General features: G+C 38.0%; 2 protein-coding genes across 3 annotated transcripts; one reads left to right on the top strand and one right to left on the bottom strand.

The window, feature by feature from the left end:
• Positions 1 to 104: 104 nt before the first annotated feature.
• Positions 105 to 5,606, bottom strand: LOC114174182 (transcription factor BIM2). 2 transcript variants are annotated; one of them, XM_028058970.1, is made up of 7 exons: positions 5,201 to 5,606; positions 4,781 to 4,868; positions 4,149 to 4,218; positions 3,957 to 4,052; positions 2,453 to 2,868; positions 1,400 to 1,529; positions 105 to 508 (listed from the first exon to the last, which is right to left on the bottom strand). In XM_028058970.1, the coding sequence occupies exons 1-7, from the start codon at positions 5,301 to 5,303 to the stop codon at positions 401 to 403; spliced, it is 1,011 nt and encodes a 336-aa protein (XP_027914771.1). In that variant the 5' UTR covers positions 5,304 to 5,606; the 3' UTR covers positions 105 to 400. The 2 variants fall into 2 exon arrangements, with proteins under 2 accessions (XP_027914771.1, XP_027914772.1); XM_028058971.1 differs by having other exon boundaries at positions 4,781 to 4,865.
• A 14,043-nt stretch (positions 5,607 to 19,649) lies between these two features.
• Positions 19,650 to 22,727, top strand: LOC114174536. Its single transcript, XM_028059371.1, has 3 exons — positions 19,650 to 21,274; positions 21,410 to 22,303; positions 22,424 to 22,727. Exons 1-3 carry the CDS (start codon positions 19,650 to 19,652, stop codon positions 22,725 to 22,727), a joined length of 2,823 nt encoding a protein of 940 aa, XP_027915172.1.
• Positions 22,728 to 22,965: the final 238 nt, after the last annotated feature.

The following is a 22,965-nucleotide window of genomic DNA, read 5'->3' as shown; positions in this document are numbered from 1 at the left end:
GGGAAATAAAACTACAACCTTAGAGAAAAACAGTCTCTCTTTACACAAACCGGGCATCAAGAACATATCATAAAAGTACCCTTTTTTTCCAAGCGCTCTCCAAATGCATTCAAAATAAACGTGTACATATATATATCATAAAATTTTCAAACAAAAGCTCAATAATACTGAATTGCTATGATATAATATGTATCATACAGCTATAATAGATGGCATGCCCCACTACAATAGAAGCTTTCAATATCTCCACAAATGGTCGTTTTCAAGTTTTATATGGTTCTAAAGTAACCATTAAAAAGTCAAACATATGGGGAAGGATGTACAGTAGCCACAAGGAATGTGCTATGCCAGGAACAAGCAAGAAATCGGGATGTAAGTGGATGCTCATGAAAATGCTACATCACTTGTATGTTTTCATTCGTTTTTGTGTTTGATCCGAGTCTTCTCCACTGCCTGCATCTCTAAAATGTGCAATTGTTTGATTATTTGAAGGAGGGTTGTCATGATTCTGCATAACACAAATAAGAAAGGATGAGCATACACAACACCAAGACATTGAAATTTTGGATATTTTGGACTTTGGAGGATACCACTTAATCAAACTTTCACCAAATAGATCATTGAGAAGCATATTATCAAAGAACACATCTAGTTTTAGTTTCAAATATTAGTACTCATAACATTAAGTAGTTATTGAAATCAAATGTTTATCATATTTATGCCCCCCCCTGTCACATTCTGAACAAAGAAAAAATCAGCAAGCCATATTGATAAAAGAATGTCTCTTCGTGACTGAGTTTACATTTGAGTTATAACTTCAATTCATATGATTACAATGGCCTCTAAGGATTATGGGTCCATTTGTTACAGATTAAAAAAGTAATTCTTATGTCAAATGAAAATAATCTAGTGTTTATGTTTGAGATTTTTATAAAAACAAAAAGTTTGTTTGTATGTTTTTCAGTTATATATGTAATAATAATGATAGTGAAGTATTAAAGTTCATAAACAAGTTTTATCATTACCTTAAGCCACAAGTAAGATTCATCTAATTTCTCCCTAAATCGATAGTAGAACCAGCCTAAACACATCAGATATAAGTATTTTCCAATATGAGATCTTCAAACTTATAAAAGTCTCAAAACTAATTTTAATTATGAATTAAAGATACTAAGGTCATAATTTGAATTGTCTTAATGGTTGTAATTCAAGAATATAAAATTCAGACTTCATTAAAAATCTGCCAAATGAATCCCATAATTTCATAAAAAATATTAAGTGTGCATGACACAAGGGACAAACTATGATATTCCTTCCTACAACATTGATAGTGTAACAAAATCTTCTTAGACATCCTGAAAAAGAAGATACAACGATAAATAAAAACAACAGCCAGTACCTTGGGAGAAGAGGTCCCACAGCTCAATCCACTGTTTGCTCGTTTCCCAAGATTAATCTGAACTGAGATACTAGCTTGTGACAGATCTAAACCAGCACTTTGTAATGCCTGAGTTAGATTGTTCAATAACCTGCTTTTCAAATGGTTTAAAACTTGGGTGTTATTAAAAGATGACAAAAGACTTTAATTCTAAACGTTTGAAGAAGCATCTAGAGGGTCCAAAATAGTACTACTGGAACTTAACAGGAGTAATGATAATAGAAATTTAGAATGAATGACTTCAGCTTGAACTCATACTCAAGACCATTATAAATCTTTACAAAACTGCAAGAAACATTAACTTTTACAGATGCCAATTTATTGGAGTTTTTAACCCGAATAACTGTTGTTTTCAGAATGTCACACACATTCATAATTTAAAGACAAGCGAGGGAGAAAAGAGAGTAATGTGAGCACTAGCTGTCCAAGCTTTTGTTGATGCCTACAATGAACATATACACAATACTGTGACCAAACAACTAAATTCAGCACTCGTCAAAATGGGGGAAAAACGCAAATTAACAAATTACTTTGGGGTCACTAGTGGTCATGGAATGTTCCCTTTTCCGTTTTCTATTGTTTCTTTCATAAAAGCAAAGATCCGTCTATCGGCTAGTCCCCTCAATCATGATAAAGAAAGCCACAGCTCAGACTTTCTCCTCCATGATCATGCATAGGTGAAATAGAGAATAAAATCTAACAAGTTGGATACACGAAATCTATATACATGTAGCCTTGCAATTGCAAATATGATAACACTATCTAGATCTTTGCAAAAATGTAATATGGACAAGACTTAGATCATAACTCAAACAATGAATAGCGATTTAAGAAAAGAGAAATTAAAAAAAAAAAAAAAAATGGGACATGAAGAACTTTTAAAACCTTAACAATGAGAAAGTTCTTCTAAAAATATGTGTATCAAACATCTTTATCAACAAAACCATACAATTTTACAGAAATAATAATAATAAATACAATAACAAGAGAAATAAATTTTAAGCAATTACCCACCCTTGGGAGTATACACTTGAGATACTAATTGTCCCTCCTTCAACCGTGAGTTCATCCTGCTGATTCTGTGGTTCACTAGTTGTTGGGCATTCAGTTGATTGTGCATCAGAGACAGTTCCCTGAAGAGGATGTGCAAGTACACCATCACTTCTGACAGGAACGGACATGTTTGCATGCATAGGCAAAGGAAGAGGTATTCCCTTGCTCACTAAATCAGGTTGCCTCTCTGCTGTCTTGTTGACAATATCCCTGCTCTGATCAGGATCTATCGTGTTCTGTGTGCCACTAAGCATAGTTGGAGAGATACTAACACTGCTTTCATCAAACTTTCCAGGAAAAGGTGAAACAGTACCCAAACCATTCTTTACAGCCGTAGGTTGACCGGCGAAGCTTTGGACACGCCAATGACTATTTCTCTGTATTATTAACACTAAGTAAGAAAGCTTAAAACATATATAGAGCTTATTTGCGTAAACATCACCATAAACACTTCCAAGAGAAGAAAATGCGAACAAAAAAAAAAGGTTTTGCTAACTCATTTATAAGTTAAAAATCTAAATTTGAAGAGGCTAATACGAAAGAGCTTCCACAAATCAGTTTATACAAACATTAGTTCCTTCTTACCCTTTTCTCCTAGAAGTACCTATAGAGAAGTTCGCCCAAACAAGCCCACATTACTCTAAATTATCAGTTATGTACCTAAGTTAACAAGTCATCCAAACAATCTTGATGACAATGGAGGAAGCTCCTATGATAAAGAAAAATATTAGTAGCACACTTTCTTCCTGTTCTCTTGAACACATATTACTATTGAATGGAATTTATTGGAAATCATAAATTTTCATAAGCATCACTTCTTATTTAATGAGTCTTCCACCTATTTTTGTAGTTTTAAACAAATTTTAACCAATAATAAAATTTGTTAGGAGTGTGTTAGAAATTGTTTTGCTAGAACTTCTCTATGATAAAGCACTACTCATAGAATTTGGGTTTCAACCAAACAAAACCCAAAATCACAATGTGAGGGTTGGCCCCTTCACCGATACACACTATTTCGGCTATATTAGTAGACTATACAAGATTTCAATCACACACCTATCACTTGAGCACATCTTGTGACTGAGGTTTTGCAGGTGTGTTTGCAAGTGGCTAATTGGATAAAAGTTGCTGGAAAGGTTCAACAAAATCATCACATGCCATCTTAAAAGTTTTGCTCTGGACTTAACTCATCTCCAAAAGCTAGCTCTTGAGAATTGTCCCTCACTTATTTACACTACTTGGACTATATAACAAATCAAATAATTGTTATCAATTTGTAAAATAATGCACAAAAAGTAGAATTTCAAACCAAAGTTGAGATGAATATAATGAAAAAGTATGGAAAAATGAAGAAAACGTTCTATTTCACTATATTTTCCTATTCCTTAATTTTCATTGATAATTTCTTTTCATCCTGGTACTCAATAGCAAAAGATCCTAAGACATTATGGTTTTTCTAATTTACCCATGGCATCAACTTCGAGGGCTCTTGACCCCAACCTGGATATGAACCTTCATACTTTTGTACTTTCTCCTGCAAGTACTGAACATACTCGATCACCTACAAAAGTACACGACAGATTGACAGGTTGTTAGATATATTCTTAACCATTTAAATAATAAAAACATAATTATTTCTCGCTTTACAAAAATTTACCTCTAACAAAAATGACGCTGTGTCCCTCTTCTGATCACTGTGAGGTATGAGATCCCTCAATATCTGGAATCTGGAGGAAAAGGTTACCAATCATTAACATGACTGCTCTAAATATAGATTTTCACGATGTTATTGCTCTTTAAAGCACAATTACGAAGCCAGTCACAATCATTAACATGGATTTCATTCCAAATATGAAGAAGCGCCTAAACCATAACATACTCCCAAAATGCTTATAACCACTTCTGCAGCAGGACAAAAAACTGAAAAAATGAACTGAAGCAATGAAATGATAAGATCTACAGCAGTGTGCAAAACTTCTAATGAACATATCCACCTTTAGCTCACCGTCCATCAAATAAAATATTTCTCATATATCTCGGAAAGGACTTTAACCGAGTCAAATGGGCATCATGTGATTCATCTAACCGATCTCACCTAGTGGAATAAGGCTTTGTTATTTTCGTTTTGTTGTTGTTGTGCATCAGCAATCAATAATTACTCAATTTTAAACAATAAATTACCAATAATAAGCTATATTTATGTTGTTGTTTGTTTTCTAGCAACTTACACTATAACACCCAATGCACTAGAGCACTGGCTAATCAATAAGAGTTGCACACAAGACATACCTCTCGTTTATCTTGCTCCTTCTCCGCTGCTCGGTCACAGAATGTTTCGATCTTATCGCACTAGCCTTATCAATGGCTTTTCCATCTGCTATAACAATCACAACTCTAATTTCATTCAAACATGAACTTGAGATGGCAAATGAATCCAATTCTACATTTCAGACGCTAAACAAAAGCTTCCCCAACTAATTAAATTTTCACCAAATACAGAAAACCTCACAAAAAACTGTGCTTTTTAGAAGCACGCACACATCAGTAGATTTAACACAACCCACAACATAAAAAAAAAAGTAGGGAAACCCAAGAACAGCCACAACCTCGAATGAAACAAAGAACCACCCGACAATTGGATCTAACAAGAACGTAGGAATGCCATGTAATACTACAAACATGTTTGTCCATGAAAATTAAAAGGGGTACCTTTGTTGGTGTTGGGGGCAGAGGAAGTGCCTTGTTTCTTGGAAGAACCAAAGTCTTCTTCGTCGTACTCATCCTCTTCCTGATTCCCTTTCCCTGCTCTCATTGTTCTAAGAAAAGGGTATCACTGACCAGTTCTTCTGAATCACGAAAAAAAAGAGAACTTTGGGGGAAACAGGGATACCCAGATGGGGAATTGAGAAAGGGAACGTCGTCGGGTGAGATTCTGAGAAGGGCGTTCGCCGGAGGCGTTGAGGTGGCAGCTAGTTTTTCCGGCGACGGACATGTGTGAGTCAGCAGCTGAGAGAGATGGAGGGATAGGATGTGGGTGAGCCCATGCGTGTCTCGTGAGCCTTCTTCATTTGACAATAAACCAAACCACCCTCTCCCCTATTGTGTCTTCTCATCAAAATTTTCGGAGTCTTTACCTGAAACATCATAATTACAAAAAAATAAAAAAAATAAAACTATAATTTGGTTCATGTTAGGTACTTAGAAGGTATGACAACTATATGTATTATAATAGTTATTATAATTTTATTGTAGTATATGTATATTAAATTTCTTTATTTTAAGTACACATTTTACTTCCTAGTCATTTTTTAGTTTATGTAAAATTATTTTAATTACCACTTTTTAAATAACATTTAAAACTAATTATTTCTCCTTTTCTAGATCTCCTTTTTATATCTTTCAAAAAGAAATTATTCTTTCACATTCTATTCCGTTTGTTCTATCACTTTATATTCCTCTAATTTTAAATTTAAATTTCTTAAATAACATTTTGATTTTAAAAAAATAACATCAAAATAAATAAAAATATAACTTTTAAAATTAATATGTAAAATAATTAAAATTATCATAACAATTAAATTTTTAACTCAATAAAATGAAGTAACATAATAAAAAAACAAACGTATTAGTACCTGCATTTTCACAAAGTAATCGTAAATTTAATTAGATTGTTGTGCTAATGTTATTGAAAACATATTTCCATTTGATTACAAATTGCGATAATAAATATGTTTGTATTTTTTATAGAAATTTTTACACTTTATTATCAATTAGGAAAGAAAATAATAATACAACATAAATAATAATTTAAAGTTTAAAAGTTAAAATCCTATCATTTCACGATAAGTTAACTTTGAAATGTTACTCAACTTTTTATTGTAGCTTTTTACATTCAAAATATTTAGCAGTGGACAGTTTGATGAAATAATCAACCATTTAGTGTTTATATTATACTCTAGTATTTTACTTGTTAGTTGTAACGGGTGGAAAAAAATTCAATTTTCTTGATCTGATCCACTTTTGTTCCGATTCAATTCATTTAGGATCCATTTTATTAAAAATTCAATCCCTTTAAAATTTATTTTGTTGGATCTAGATTTCAATCTAATATACATTTTATATATTTTATAGATTAGATATCGATTCTATAAATCCAGATATTCAAATATGGATAATTCAAAAAATCCAATCCAAATTTTTAATTTAAATTTTTAGTTGGGTTAGGTTAAAGGTCGAAATTGACTAGCCCAAATTTGACTAAGTTAGCATAACCCTATACGAAATTTGGTCGAATTTAGCCAAATTCAATCAAGTTGGCTCCGGTTGAAATTTGACCCAACCGACATTGGACCAAATTTGAAAGTATTCGCCGAGTTTACCTCGACCCAAATTCAATTGTATTGGCCTAAGTTGGCATCAGACTAAAAATCCAATTTATGATACCCCTAATTAGTTGTCAGCTAGTTAGTTGTCAGCTAATTAGTTGTGTATGTATTCTTTGATGACTCTACTACGTTGATAGTTGTATATTTTAATATTCATTTGTTTTCTATTGCAATATGATCTCATCTCCATTAATGTTATTAGCTTTTTTTTACACTTTTTTGCTTTTTTTTCTGTGTTTATTTGACATATGTGTCCAACAAGCTAATATGTTACGATAATTTGTGCGTCACATCTAACATTGAAAAGTGTAATGAAAAGAATTATTTCAACTTATGAAGGATTATAGTTGGGAGATTTTCGGAAGAAGCAAAGTATGTAAGTAGTGTTATCAAGTAATACATAAAGAGACAAGTTCTAGAGATACAAAAAGAAAAGTACTGCTACGAAATACGGAAATTATAATGACATTTTAGGAAGGTTATAGCAAAACCAATGTATAAAAAAAATGGTGCCATTATTGTAATATTTGAATACAAATTTATATTAATTGTAATTGAAATTGATGTAATATTGCATATGAACAATCGATGTAATATCCCAATAAACTTAAAAAAAAAATTAAAACATAGTGTTGAGGGAAATCAATGTAGTATCCATTTTTTTCATCGAAGCTCGTGCTACTTCTTATTTGTGCATTTCTCTTTCATTTCCATGCTTCATCTTCTCCATTTTCACTTTTTTCCAATTTTGGATTTGTAAGTTCCTCCACTTAGTTTTCATGCTTCATCTTCGTTGCACCCTCTCTAGTCCCACATTCATTGTGCATGTTCGTTTTAGCTCTCTCCTTTCTCATTTATTGTGTGCCTCCATTCCATGCTATTGAAACCTTACTATTTAGGGTTTCTATTGTTAGGGTTAGTTAGGGTTGTTTTCCCCTTCTGTTATGGAGAGAGCTAAAGCTGTTTGCTCACCGTTCTCATACTTTACTCTTTCTTCTTTTCTTCTCTTCATCCTTCTTCTTCCTCCATTTTTGCTCTTGATTTGTATGTCTAGGGTTTTTTATCTGAAGAGAGAAGAAAGAGCTTTTCTCGTTTACGCGTTCTGCAATGATGCCAAGGTTGTAATATGGTATCAAAGCAGGTTCATAGCCTGCTATATTTTCATTTGCCCACTTTGCCCTCTTGTCCTAGTGGTCTGCTATTTTCAAGAAAGGTTCTTGCACCATGGAGAATGTCAACAACAACAAAGAAATTAAATCAGAAGTTGACAATACGAGTCAACATACACAAAGATTGGATCTTGATCAATCTCTCATTCCCACCAGCCCATACTACATACATCCAAGAGAGAACCCAGGACAAGTTCTTGTGTCACCACCTCTAAATGAGACAAATTATAGCTCATGGAGTAGAAATATGAGAAGGGCTCTTATGTCCAAGAATAAACTAAAATTTGGATGGCAGCATAAGAATTCCTACCAAAGATGAACCCCTCTATAAAGCTTGGGAAAGAGCCAATGTCATGATTTTATCTTGGATTATTAGGATTCTTTCTCCTCAAATAGAAAAAAGCGTCATCAATATTAATTCTGCCAAAAACCATTGGGATGACCTAAAGGAAAGATTCACAGAAGGGGATTATTTTTGCATTTCAGATCTTCTTCAAGAAATGCACTTTACCAGGTAAGGGGAAAGGAGTATCACTGAATTTTCCACTGATCTGAAGATTATTTGGGAAGAATTGGAGTTTATGTAGGCATGTTCCCAACTGTGTCTGTGGTAAGTCTTGTGAATGTAATCTTTCTAAAATTTTTCATGAAACAAAGGGAAGTAGAGTATGTGATATGTTTTCTAAAAGGTCTAAATGATAACTATAATACTATTGTTAGAACCCCTACCTAATATGAATAAAGTTTACTCCCTCATTATGCAACAAGAAAGACAGAACAATGGTGTTGCTGGTTTAAACCTTGAAAGTAAGGTTTTCTTTAATGCCATTGAAAGGCATTATAAATCTCAAGAACAAAGCAATTGGAGAGGTCAAGGAAGAGGTGTTGGTTCTCGGTCTTAAGAAAGGGGAAGAGGAAGGAATCCCAACTATGGCAAACAATGTTCTTATTACCATTAGATGAATCACACAATAGAGGAATGCTACTCAAAACACGAGTATCCCTCATGGTATAAGCAAAGGAATGAATACAACAACAATTCCCAAGAAACAGAAAGTCAACACAAAAGAGAACAACAAGTTTGCAATCTGAGTATGAAAGAAGACCCTAATGACAAGCAGAATGTCAAGGATGAAACTATTAATGGGCTAACCGCAGAACAAATGCAGAAGCTGCTAAAACTCTTGAATGACTCTGATGATTATGGACATAGTATTAATCAAATACAGAAACATGCAAATCCAACTGACAAAATCCCCCAAGGTACCTTTGGATTGTTGATACATGTGCAATTAACCATGTTGCACAAAATAAAGAATACTTCACCACTTTTTTTTCCAAAATAAGACCTGTGAATATAAAGCTGCCTAATAATCGTAATGTTATTGCTAAATTTGGTTAAACAGTTCAATTTTCTGAAAATTTCATTCTTTTTAATGTATTATATGTTCTAGAAATCTCTTTCAATTTAATTTCAGTTTAAACCTTGATCAAGGATTTGAACTATAATCTGATTTTTTTTTTCCTTTACGTGTTGTCAGATGCATGACATTATTACATCTCAGATGATTGGACAAGTTGATTTCATTCTTTTTTCCCCTTGTATTGTGCTTAATTATGCTAAGTGTGATGTTGATACTTGGCATTATAGACTTGGGTACCCAGCCCATAAAGTTATTGAATACATTTATAAAACCTTTCCTTATATTCAATCTAAAGGTTCTGATGTTTGTGATGTATGTCATTTATCCAAACAACATAATATGCCTTTCACTAAAAGAGATATTGTTTCTAATTGTTGTTTTGACCTTGTTCATCTTGATATATGGGGACCCATAGCTATTCCTTCCATTCATGATCATAAGTATTTTCTAACTGTGGTAGATGATCATTCTAGGCACACATGGATTTCTCTTATGCACTCTAAATCTAAAACAAAAAACTTATTTAAAAATTCATAATTCATATTAAAAACCAGTTTGACAAAATCATCAAGTGTTTTAGATCTGATAATGGGCCAAAGTTCAACTATGTTGCTATATTTGATGCTTATGGATAAATCATCAGAAAAGTTATGTAGAAACTCCACAACAAAATTAAGTTATGGAGAGAAAACACCAACACATCCTCAATGTAACACATAGTTATTGTTTCAATCTAATCTGCCCAAGGCTTATTGGTGTTATGATTATACTTATATTGTTCATATCATTAACAAATAACCTATTGTTGTTCTAAGTGATAAATGTCTTTATGAAATTTTGTATGATAAGCCTCCTACATTCCTCAATCTGAAGGTTTTTGGAACTCTATGTTTTGCTAGTACTCTTGATAATAATAGAACCAAGCTGGACCCTAGGGCTAGAAAATGTGTGTTTTTGGGTTTTAAAACTGCTATTAAAGGCTATGTTCTTCTTAACATTATGAGTAGAGATATTTTCATCACCAAGAATGTGATATTCTATGAAAATACTTTTCCTTATAAGACTTTGAAATAATGCATTCAAACCACTAATGATAACAATCATGACTTGGATTTCTTGTTGGAAGACGAAGGTCATTCCCTAAAAAATGACAGAGGTTCTTATCAAGTTCCTCTTAGAGAAACCACTGATAATATAGAAACAAAATCCATTCCTAAAATTGTTAGTGATGATTCTACCAATAATGAAGATAATGACTAACTGAGCAACAATGATCAAAACTCATAATATACAAATCTGCAAAGATCAGAAAGGCAAAGGTAGACTCCTTCTTATCTAAAGGATTACATACACCACGTGAACAATTCCATGAAACCTAAACATTTTATCCATAACAAATCTGTTCAGAAAACCAATTACCTAATTACTTATGTTCTTTTATATAAATCCTTATCTAAGGAACACCTTAATTACACTCTTGTTGTGTCTTCTTATCATGAACCCCAAACTTATGTTGAAGCTTGTCAAGATATTAAGTGGGTTGATGATATTATTAAGGAAAAAAAAAAGCTCTAGAAAATAATAAGACTTGGAATTTTATTGATCTTCCTAAGGGAAAGAAACCAATAAGATGTAAGTGGATTTTCAAAATTAAATACAATTCTGATGGCATTATTGAAAGACACAAAGCAAGACTTGTAGCTAAAGGTTACACACAATTGGAAGGAATTGACTTTATTGACACTTTTTCCCCTATAGCTAAACTCATAACAATGAGACTTCTGTTAGTCATTGCAACCACAAAAAATTGGTACTTACACCAACTAGATGTTGACAATGCTTTCTTACATGGTAACTTTGACAAAGAAGTGTACATGGACCCACCTCCAAGACTTCAAATTCCTAAACCAGGTCAAGTATGCAGGCTAACCAAATCTCTCTATGGCCTAAAACAAGCGAGTCGTCAATGGTTTGCTAAATTGTCCTCTTTCCTTACTTCTATTGGTTTTATACAATTCAAATATGATTACTCTTTATTTACTAAAGAGAGCTTAAATACTTTCACAATTCTCCTTATCTATGTGGATGATTTGATTTTGGCAGGAAATTCTATGACTAAAATTGAGAGGATAAATACTTCCTTGCACAAAGCCTTCAAAATTAAATATTAGGACCCTTAAAATACTTCTTGGGTTTTGAGGTGGCTAAATCTAACAAGGGATTAATTTGTGTCAACGAAAATATGCTCTAGATATTCTATCTGAAAGAGGGATGCTAGATTGCAAACCTAAACAGACTCATATCATGAACAACACTAATTGGGAAGTTGAGCTTTTTAAAAATCATGATTCCTACAGACACCTAATTGGGAAGTTGTTATATCTAACTAACTTTATACCTGACGTTAGTTATTTTGTACACTTAATAAGCCAGTTTGTGTAGGCTCCTACCATCCACCATAATTAAGTAGCCCAACACATCTTGAGATACATTAAAGCAAGCCCAACTAATGGTCTTTTCTTTGCTGCTTCCAACAACATCAAAATCAAGGCCTTTAGTGACTCTGATTGGGCTAAATGACCAAACACAAGACGTAGTGTAATAGGCTACTATGTCTTTTTAGGCACATCTTTGATTTCTTGGAAATCAAAGAAGTAGAGCACAATGTCTAGCTCTTCTTCAAAAGTCGAATATAGGGCCCTAGCTACTACCACCTGCGAGTGTAAAACTCGAGAAATTTAAATAATTAAATAAATAATTATTTAATAAATGCAGGTAGTGGGAATATTTATAGCATTTAATACTTGGAATTATGACATGAAAAAGTACTAGCTTAAGTGGTTGAGAGTACTTGGTTGTGTTGAGAGGACTTGGGTTTGAGTCCCGAGTATACTAATTGTTTGTCAATTTAATTGTTTTATTGTTTTGTGGGTATACTTGAGACTAGAGTAGTAAGATAAAATCATAGATAAGTATGAATTACCACGAAACAAGAATTTGTTGAATGGTTGTGCATTGACTTGACATTGGTAGGGTTGTCAGTTCAAATCTTAGCAAGAGTAAAATCATAACATTTCTTTTGCCTTGGGTACGAATTGAGGAGATGAAGAGCTAAAGATAGGTTCCATGAATCTTGACACAGACAAAGAGATTAATTTGAATTGATTAGTTATTAAGGACCAATTAAGGAATTGATTTGAAGTTAATTTCATTTTAATTTAATTAAATTCGTTTAGGGTTGCAAAAGTAAGGAAAACCAACCACCAAACTGTACTAAAATGCTGAACTGAGAGTGATTTAAAGGACGAGAGAGTGGGAGACCAAAGGGAGGACAACTTAGATCAAGGAGAAAGCTAGAATGTTCTTGGAGCGAGGAATCCAAGTTAGGGGAGTTGCCTTACATGTTAAATTCAATTGTATATAATTTGATGTTGTATGATCACTATGTGGACCTTTCTTTTTGTCAAATTTCGTGAATGTGTTCCAGAAATTGCCTGGCGGTCTTAAAGACCCGCCAGGCGACACATGTGTCTGAATCCAATTTTTTGGGTTTTGTGATGAACCGCCTAGCGGTCGTGTTGTACCCACCATGCGACGCGAACTAGGATGTCCAGTTCTTGGTTTATGGTGGTTCTGGTAACATCCGCGGTTTGGTTGCCGTCGATCTTTATTAGATAAAAAGGTTACCCCATTTGGGAGGGTTCTTTTGTAGATTCTACTAGTAATGGGTCTTCGCCAAAGCCTCTTATCGTTGTTGCCCCTGTTGCCACTTCCCTTGGGTGGTCGTAGCTCCTTAGAAGAAGAAGAAGAAGAAGAAAAAGGCAACAAAGATGAAGAAGGTTATGTAACCAAAATGAATGGTCCAGAGGCATGATTAGTTTCCTCCTATAAGGGATTCCAGATACACCTAGGTACTAGACAAGGTTGAATCTTATGCTTCATAATTTGATATTGTCGATAGGGTTTTTGAGCTTGTTTCTACTTTTAACTTTTCCCATGACGAGCTCATTATTTTGTCATGTCCCCTACCGGATAGGATTTTTTTGAGGCCTCGAGAGTAAAAGGACAATTACGTCTATTTGTTTCAATTCCTTAGGGAGTTTGGCATCTCCTTCCCATGTCCAACTTCGAGAGTGGTCTTCTTTCTTTGCTTTCTATAGTTCCTAGTCAACTTCATCCCAATAGTTAGGCCTTTGCAAAAGCCTTCCAGATTCGGTGTAACCAACTCGGTCTTACACCAACTCCCCATCTGTTTATGTATTTTTATTAGTTGAAGCATGGTGCCAAAGTTGGTTGGGTATCCCTAAATGATGCTTAGTATGGTTCTCTAATCACCATGTACACACAATCATTTAAAAAATTTTAAAACTAGATTCTTCAAGTTGAAGGCCTCGTTGATGAGGCCTTGCTGAAATTTTTCTTGCACCCTAGCTCTCAAAGGCCAAGGTTTCTTATGTATTGGAGCATTTTGGAGAAGTTTCCTCAACCAATTTCCTCGACCCCTCAATTATCGAGAAATACTTTGTGTCCTAGATGCTAATGACCCTACTAGTTACTTCGAGGGTAAGGTTAATGGTATCTTTGTTGTGTCTTATGTAGGTATGGCTTTTAACACTTCCTCGCTCTTTGTTGAGATAATGTCGAAGGATTTTGACTTCCAGAAGTAGTGGCCTCTCCAACTAAAAAATAGAAGGTTGACCAAGCGATGATGGTTTCTACATCTCTTGTTGCAAATCTAAATCTTAAAACAAGGGCTACCTCGGTAGTAGTGGATTTGACTGTCGACAAGACCTTAAGGTGAACATGTGGGAGTTTTTCTGACCAAGAAGGGGGTGTCAGAGGGCACCGAGTTGGAAAAGGATCCCCTGGCTGAAGAGATGCCCCAAGTGCAGCTCGTAGTGCATGTGGCCAAGCCTACATTTGGTGGGACATTTTCTCGTGGCATTTCCTTGCTTTAAACTTCAAGTCCCAAGCATATTCTAGGCTTCTTTATTGAGGAACCAGGTCGACCTTTTGTGCAGAGCATGTCTCGGCCACCATGGCAAATGTTCCTTCACTATGGCACCTTAAGATGCTCGAAGGTGAGAATTGGATGGATTCAGCTGAGATAATGATGGCTCAGTGCATGGCCATGATGTGTCATTGTAAGGGCTATATGACTGAAAGAGATGAGAAGGAAAAGGTTGAGCTTCTACCCAAGGTGGCAAAAGGAAGATAATAAGAGGAAGTTAAAGGAGGTGGAAGAGGAGTTAAAGACCTTAAAGGTTGTGGAGGCCAGGGTGAGGGGAAGGAGTAGGTGTTGGAAGCCTTGAAAGTGGAGGCGACCAAGCTGAAGACCTAAAGGCATGATGTGGCTAACTTGAATCGGGTCCTAGGTCAAAACCTCACCAATAAAGATTTGGAGTTCGTACAAGGTTTGAGCCAAATCAATCTTTGGACTTCAGAGCTCGGATTCCTAAAGGGAGGAAAACAGGGCCTGGTCATTCCGGTTGAAAAGGCCCAGTAGAGTGCTAAGATTTTGAAGGTGGAGGTGAATCTCCTGAAAGAAAGAAAGTTAGGTTTGTTTCTATTGAACTTGCCATTTAGGCACTTGTTTCGAAAAGGCCAAGAGGCAAGCAACCCTCTTCAACCCTGGTTTGGACTTATAGCACTTTAATGCAGACAAGGAGGTTGTTGACAACATCCTTGTTGACGATGTGGAAGAGGCCGACTAAGATTATGTTGAGGTTAATGTTTAAACCAATGTTCAGGCGGATGTTAAGGCCCACTAATCTACACAAAAATTTATTTTTGCTTCTTGTTGTTTCTTTTCTTTATGTAATGAACTATGTACATTTATACAATGCTTATAACATATTGTGTGTAATGAATTATATACTATGAAAATTTATGCAATGCAAACTCCATTATGACTAATGATTAGATGCCAGAAAACATGTTAAGTTGTTGGTTAGGCTTTAACTTTTATGCTATCTTATAGATAGGTTATAATGTCGCCATTGCGGGCTTATGTTACCACCTAGATAACTCAGGTGCCAAATTTGTGAGCTTATGTTACATTATTGGTAATTTGGGTGTTGCATTTGTGCACTTATATTACCGCTTAAGTAAGTCTAGGTGTCGCATTTGTGGGCTTATGTTACAGTCTTGGTAACTCGGGTGTCGCGTATGCAAGCTTATGTTACGGTCTAGGTTATTCAGGTGTCGCGTTTGTGGGCTTATGTTACCATTTAGGTAACTCGGATGCTACGTTTGTGTAAGACATGTGGAATTTAAATAATTAGTTAAAGAATTAATTAATTAATAAATGCAGGTAGGGAGAGCAGTTATGATAATTAATTCTAACTTATATGATGTGGAAAAATACTAGTTCAAGTGGTTGAGAGTACTTAAATGTGTGAGAGGACTTGAGTTCGAGTTCTATGTTTGCCATTTATGTGTTATTTATGTGATTTTATATTTATATATATATATGATCATGTTGTGAAATAATATAATATTTGAATTATATTAGTTAGTAAGAAACATGAATTGGCATGATGGTTTAGCATTGACTTGGCATTGGTGTGGTTATGTGTTCAATCCTTGGAGAACTCAAATTAAACTTTATTTTTTTTTGCTATTTTGGGTTTTGGCTTGAATTTAAAGGGTTAAGGGAAACCCTAGATGCATGGGCAGCCAAGTGTGGCTGAGAAACAAATCATAAAGGATCAATGAATGATAATAAAAATTACCATTAAACCTTAAATTCGTTTTTGGTAATTATCTAGCTTTAGGGTACCTTTAAAAGACCAATGTGAGGTAAGAAGAAGGGTTTTGGCAAGCTGTGAGTGTACTCAGAAAATAGAGATGAAAATCATAGTGTAGAGAGTGTGGTGAGTGAACTATTGAGGCTGAGTTGAGGAGAATCAAGGGAGACTATTGGAAACAAGGAAGAATCAAGAGTCGTTCAAACTTTTAAGCGAAAGGATACAGGTTAGGGGAGTTTTCACGTAATTTTTATGTTGAGTATGAATTGTATAAATGATGTTATAAATTATATGCATGTTTCTGGGTCTGGTTGCATTTTTTTCGTAATTCTGAAAAATTTCCAAAACCCGCCTAGTAGGCTGTTCATAACCACCTAGCGGCACGTGAACTTAAACATGGTTTTAGGTTCATAGGGAGGAACTGCTTGGCGGCACATTCTCGGCCGCCAAGCGACGCATGGGGTTTTTACCAGATTCTGGGTTTTTGGATGAAGGGCCTGGCAGTGCAGATCAAGCCGTCAGGCGACGCGAGCGATATGTCTCGATTCTGATGATTTTGGGGTTCTGGGATTACGTTGATTGGAGGAGAAACTAATGGTAATTGTAGACGGATAATTTGAGGTTGAATTGACTTTGAATTTCATGTAGTGGATGAATAATTTGAATGGAAGAGTGTTAAGGTTGGAAAGAATGGGGGTTTTTGCTATTTGATCAATTGGTGCTAAAATTTTAAAGGGAAATTGTAAGGGTTGAGTGTGGGTTGCCCATTGGGCTGTACACGAGCGAATTAGAGTATGAACTAGAGAAAATTGGGTAGAGAGCGCAGATAGGGAGTGAAGGAAGTTGTTAGGTGGTGTGACGGAATCTGAAATTTTCCAAGACTAATGCATCGCCTGGCGGGTTATAGGGTACCGCCAGGCGACAACGAGACAACCAGAAGTGTTCTATGAATTTTGGGGTGCGTTGGGTTCGACTTGGAAGCTTTGATGACCTGGACATGAAATGATATTGAATAATTAAGTGAAAATGCTACTCTTGGACCTCTAAAGTTGGTTAGTAAATTGTGAAGGATAAGAGATGGGAACTAATGAGTGGACTTAGAATCTATGAATAGGTTGTATTAGGACTGAAGTATAAGGTATGACAGAGGTTAGTATGTATTGCTCATAAACCTAGCTAGTGGTTAGGATGGTTGACTTGGAGGAACTGATAACTTGTGCATAAGGATCAAATAGTATATTACAAGGCATAATATATGATTGTGTTGAGGGTATGAATGGATTAAATATGATACTAGTGGGTAATAGTGACACTAGTCATAAGGTAGTATGAGATGTAGGAGTTGTGTGGTATAATGGGATAGAAACACTACGTAAGGGTAAGAATAGTGGTGAAGCAATGCCTGATAAAGAGAAATTATATTCTGGAGGTATGAGACTGTAAAATAGAGGTTCATAAAATGGCTGGAGTGCAGAAAGATCAGTACAACACGCTGTACTGGTGTGGCGCCTAGCGGCGGGGTTTAGTCCGCCAGGCGATAGCGAGGAAACAGTGGGGCCCTGGTGTAAGGGACGCCTAGCGGAGGGGAATGTTCCATCAGGCGATAGCGGCAGAATCAGTGGGCTCCCTGAGTATGTGCACCTAGCGGTGTGGGCTATCCCACCAAGCGATGGCTGTTGTGATTGATGGTTTTGAGGCGCTTGGCGCCTAGCTGTACATGTCCCCCGCCAGGCGATCTGGAAGCTGGTAGCGCCTGGCGGTACGTGTCCCCCGCCAAGCGATTTTACTACTGCAGCCTAGAGTTGTTGGTTCTGTAGCGCCTGGCGGTACGTGTCCCCCGCCAAGCGATTATGCTTGTTTTTATTTTGCTAATGGTGACTTTAGAGGGAAATGGGAAAAGTTAACAGAGGCCATGGGAAGCAGTACGGCCAAGGGGGGGGGGGCTGCATTCCCATTCATGATGAGAGATGGAGAGTTATTAAAAGGTAAATGAAATTAAATTCGTTTTAATATTTTAAGTAACCTAAAGTACTAGTTTAAAAGGAAAAAGTTGGAGTTTAGGCAAGGTTTTGGCAAGCTGGAATAGTAACCTAAATTAGAGCACGAAAATCTGAGAGAGTGTGAGAGGTTTTGGGTGAATTTACGTGGCTGAATAGGGAGGAAGCAAGGAAGGTGGGTGATCAAGGGGGATCCTACAAATTGTCAAGCTTAAGCGAAGGAGAACCAGGTTAGGGGAGCTTTCTACGTTAATTTTGATTGTTTGGTCTGAATTGTATGAAATACTATGTAATTTAAGCATGTGCTGTGACTGGATCATGATTTCGTTGAATTCTGGAAATTTTCCAGAAACCGCCTGGCGGGCTATACATAGCCGCCAGGCAGCTCATCCATTTGTGTGCATTTCGCTGTGGTTTGAGTTGCAGCGCCTGGCGGTGAATCCCTATGCCGCCAGGCGACTCATAGTCTGGGCCATTCTGGGTGTTTTGAGATGAACCGCCTGGCGGGATTGGTTATGATCGCCAGGCAACGCGGGTGGAATACTCGTTTTAAGATTTTCATAAGTGTTTGGCGTGAATTGTTCGAAAGGAAATTAAGGGGTGAGTCTTATGAGTGGATCTGGTGTGGAAGTGTTTTGGTTTCGAGTGAAATTGACATGGAAAATTAATGGAATAGTGACCAAGCATTTAGGGTTGAACAATTGGGGTTTGATGTTGTGAGAGTGGTCAGTGATTGAAATGCTGGAATAATTTTAATAGGTGTGGGTGTAGGTTGCGAGGAATACGATATATAAGGGAGATGGCGCGAGATATGATGGAGATTAATCGGGAATGAAAAGCAAGGGAGAGTTAGACTGCGAAGGTGTGGGAATTCTAGAAATTTTACCAAAATTCTGATGCACCGCCTGGCGGCACGAGACTAGCCGCCAGGCGCCAGTACAGTGACGTGGATGCATGTGGTTATTCTGGTCTAGGAGGGTATTTTTAGGATAATTGGTGTTTGGTCTCTTGGTAAATTAGAGTATAGAGATTTCATTACGGTAATGATAATTTCCCTCTTTCTATACAAGCGAACTTGAGAAGTGTATAAATTGGTTGAGATAGTGGTAATAGGAAGCTTGGGGAGTATGTTAGGTCACGGGATATTCTAGTACTGTTAGAGTTTTAATAGCCTGCGTGTCAGTATGGAATTGGGGAAAATAAGAATGACACCTAATTATGGGTGAGTTTCTTGGCCTGTAATTATTTTAAAGAGAGTTGTAGTAGAGCGGGAGAGTGGTACAATTTCGTCTAAGTGAACAATAACATGGGGAGTGAGAATATCGTGTTACGTTTGCGTGACTAATTGTCTGTGTTATTAGTTTATTTCTGAATATGAAATTCTAATATGGGCTGTGTGTGTGAACCAGCTATAATATGTGGCGTGCACGAGCTATGGCTAACAGGAGGAGGAGGAACCCCGCTGGAGCTGATGACATAGCTCAGGCGATCCATCGTATGGTGGACACGATGCAGCCCATAGCGGCGCCACCCAGAGCTGTAGTGGCACCTACCCGGCCAGTAGCTATGGAGGATTTCATGAAACACCGGCCGGCCAAGTTCTCTGGCAAGGCCACTCCTGACGAGGCAGATGCTTGGATGCGGGAATGTGAGAAGATCTGTAGGGTGCTGGGATGCACAGATGAGCAGAGACTGTTGTTTGTCACGTTTCTTCTAGTGGCAGACGCAGAGTATTGGTGGCAGGGGATGCAGCAGTTGATGCAGACCCGTGGGGAGCAGGTGACGTGGACTGCCTTCAGGATGAGGTTTCTGGAGAAGTACTTTCCCGACAGTGCGAGGCACGAACGGGAGGCAGAGTTCCTTACTCTTCAGCAGGGGACCATGACTGTGGCGGCCTACATAGAGAGGTTCGAATATCTGGCGCGTTTCTACACTCCAGTAGTCACCGAGGAGTGGAGGTGTAGGAGATTCGAGGGCGGATTAAAACATGAGATACGCCGCTTCATTGTGCCGCTTCGGATTAGAGAGTTCCCAGTTTTGGTCGAGCAGGCCAAAACTGTGGAGCAGTTGGAGACCGGGTCTAGTAGTGGAGGGAAACAGCAGAGGACTACTCCAGATGTCAGACCTCAGAGGAAACCTTATAGCAGATCGCCGACTACCTGGGGAAGGTTACGGTGTTATAACTGTGACGGGGAACACTTGAGGAGGGATTGTACTAAACCGGCCAGCAGTACAGGTGGAGGCAGTAGTACTGGTAGGTGCTACGTATGCCAGCAGACAAGGCACTTTGCACGTCAGTGTCCTAACAAAAGACAAGCTGGTGGTGCGCCAGCTACGAGGCCAGTAGGAGACCGACCCAGAGCACCAGGGCGTGTGTTCGCCCTGACGACCACAGAGGCGAAACAGTCAGGTAACCTTTTGCAGTTTCTATGTCTGTTGTGTGACCACGAGGTAGTGGTGTTGTTCGACTCAGGAGCCACTCATTCGTTTGTGTCGAATGAATGTGTGAGGAGGCTCGGGCTCACGATGCGAGAGCTGGGGTGCGAGCTTTTAGTTGCGACGCCAGCGTCTGGAGAGGTATCCACCACTTCTATGTGCGTGGGGTGTCCTATGGAGGTGGCAGGCCGTAGGTTCAGGCTGAATCTCATATGCTTGCCGATGGAGGGTTTAGATGTGATTTTGGGCATGGATTGGTTGTCGAATAACCATGTCGTCATTGATTGCGGGCAGCGCAAGATAGTGTTTCCTGATACGGTGGGGTTAGAACTTATCTCGTCTAATCAGGCGGTGAGGGAGATTGAGGCTGGAGCTACATGTTACATGATTGTGGCTCAGGCAGAAAAGATGAGCACGGCCGAGCAGATCAGCAGGATCCCGGTAGTGGATGAATATGCAGATGTATTCCCGGATGAGATTCCAGAACTACCGCCTAGCAGGGATGTAGATTTCTCCATTGATCTCATCCCTGGCGCTGGGCCAGTTTCTATGGCACCGTACAGAATGGCGCCTGCTGAGTTAGCTGAGCTAAAGAAACAGATTGAGGATCTGCTTGAGAAGAAGTTCATCCGACCGAGTGCATCACCGTGGGGAGCACCAGTTCTGTTAGTGAAGAAGAAAGATGGTAGTTCCCGATTGTGTGTTGATTACCGGCAGCTGAATAAGCTAACGATAAAGAATAAGTACCCGTTGCCGAGGATTGACGATCTATTGGATCAATTGAGGGGAGCTGCGGTGTTCTCAAAAATAGACCTGAGATCTCGGTATCATCAGATCCTTGTCAGGCCGGAGGATGTCCAGAAGACAGCTTTTCGATCACGGTATGGTCACTACGAGTATGTAGTGATGCCATTTGGGGTGACCAATGTGCCGGCTATATTCATGGATTACATGAATAGGATTTTCAGGCCATATCTGGATCAGTTTGTAGTAGTGTTTATCGATGACATTCTGATCTACTCCGAGAGCAGGAAAGAACAAGCAGAACATCTAAGAGTAGTATTGGGGATTCTCAGAGAGCACCAGTTGTATGGGAAATTGTCGAAATGTGAATTCTGGTTGGAAGAGGTACAATTCCTGGGTCATGTGATCTCAGCCCAAGGAATAGCCGTTGATCCGGCAAAGATAGAGACTGTGGTGAAGTGGGAGAGGCCCCAAACAGTTTCAGAGGTGCGTAGTTTTCTGGGTTTGGCAGGGTATTATCGACGGTTTGTGGAGGGTTTCTCCAAGATGATGAGTCCTCTTACACAGCTTACGAGAAAGGACCAGCCTTTCTCGTGGACGGACGAGTGTGAAGCTTGCTTCGAGGATATGAAGAGAAGACTGACCACCGCACCGATATTGGCAATCCCTGACACGACTAAAACATTTGAGGTGTACTGTGATGCCTCGTATCAGGGGTTGGGTTGTGTGCTGATGCAGGATAAACGGCCTGTAGCTTATGCATCGAGACAGTTGAAGGTGCATGAGAAGAATTACCCGACACACGACTTGGAGTTAGCGACAGTCGTGTTTGCCCTCAAGACATGGAGGCATTACCTGTATGGAGCGCAGTTCCAGGTATTCAGCGATCATAAAAGCTTGAAATACTTGTTTGATCAGAAAGAGCTGAATATGAGACAGAGGCGTTGGATGGAGTACTTAAAGGACTACGACTTTGAGCTATTGTACCACCCTGGTAAAGCTAATGTCGTAGCGGATGCCTTGAGTAGGAAGAGAATTCATGTTTCAGCTATGATGATTAGGGAGTTGGAGCTGATAGAACAGTTGAGGGACATGAATCTGGGGTTGGATATAGGGCCTGGACAGATACGATGCAGCATGTTGAGGATCACGAATGAGTTCCTAGATGAGCTTCGGGTGGAACAGGGGAAGGATCAGGAACTGCAGATGATAATTGGTGAGTTGGGCACTGAGAAGAGGAAGGATTTCCGAATGGGCAGAGACGGGATCCTACGGTTCAGGGAGAGAGTGTGTTCCAAACAGCAGGGTTCTGAGGAAGATGCTCCTAGATGAGGGGCATAAGAGTCGTCTTAGCATACATCCAGGTATGACTAAGATGTACAAAGATTTGAAAGCCTTTTTCTGGTGGACGGGTATGAAGACGGATGTGGCTGATTACGTCGCTTCTTGCTTGGTATGTCAGAAAGCGAAGATAGAACACCAGCGACCGGGTGGTATGTTAGAACCTCTGGATATTCCACAGTGGAAATGGGACAGCATTTCCATGGATTTCATCACTCACCTGCCGAGA

The sequence above is a fragment of the Vigna unguiculata genome, chromosome 2 (assembly GCF_004118075.2).
Source record: "Vigna unguiculata cultivar IT97K-499-35 chromosome 2, ASM411807v1, whole genome shotgun sequence".
NCBI classification, from domain to species: Eukaryota; Viridiplantae; Streptophyta; class Magnoliopsida; order Fabales; family Fabaceae; genus Vigna; species Vigna unguiculata.
Note: the sequence above shows the minus strand (reverse complement) of the source record. Positions and strands in the feature narration are given on the sequence as shown.

Excerpts from the sequence above, each read along its gene's own strand:
- LOC114174182 (XM_028058970.1), bottom strand. The coding sequence starts at position 5,303 with ATGAGAGCAGGGAAAGGGAATCAGGAAGAGGATGAGTACGACGAAGAA. Across the intron at positions 4,053-4,148 it reads CAGCGTCATTTTTGTTAGAG|GTGATCGAGTATGTTCAGTA; the intron begins GTAAATTTTTGT and ends GTACTTTTGTAG. Across the intron at positions 509-1,399 it reads GTGGGACCTCTTCTCCCAAG|AATCATGACAACCCTCCTTC; the intron begins GTACTGGCTGTT and ends TGTGTTATGCAG.
- LOC114174536 (XM_028059371.1), top strand. The coding sequence starts at position 19,650 with ATGGCTAACAGGAGGAGGAGGAACCCCGCTGGAGCTGATGACATAGCT. Across the intron at positions 21,275-21,409 it reads GAGGATCTGCTTGAGAAGAA|GATTGACGATCTATTGGATC; the intron begins GTTCATCCGACC and ends CCCGTTGCCGAG. Across the intron at positions 22,304-22,423 it reads CATAAAAGCTTGAAATACTT|GAAGAGAATTCATGTTTCAG; the intron begins GTTTGATCAGAA and ends TGCCTTGAGTAG.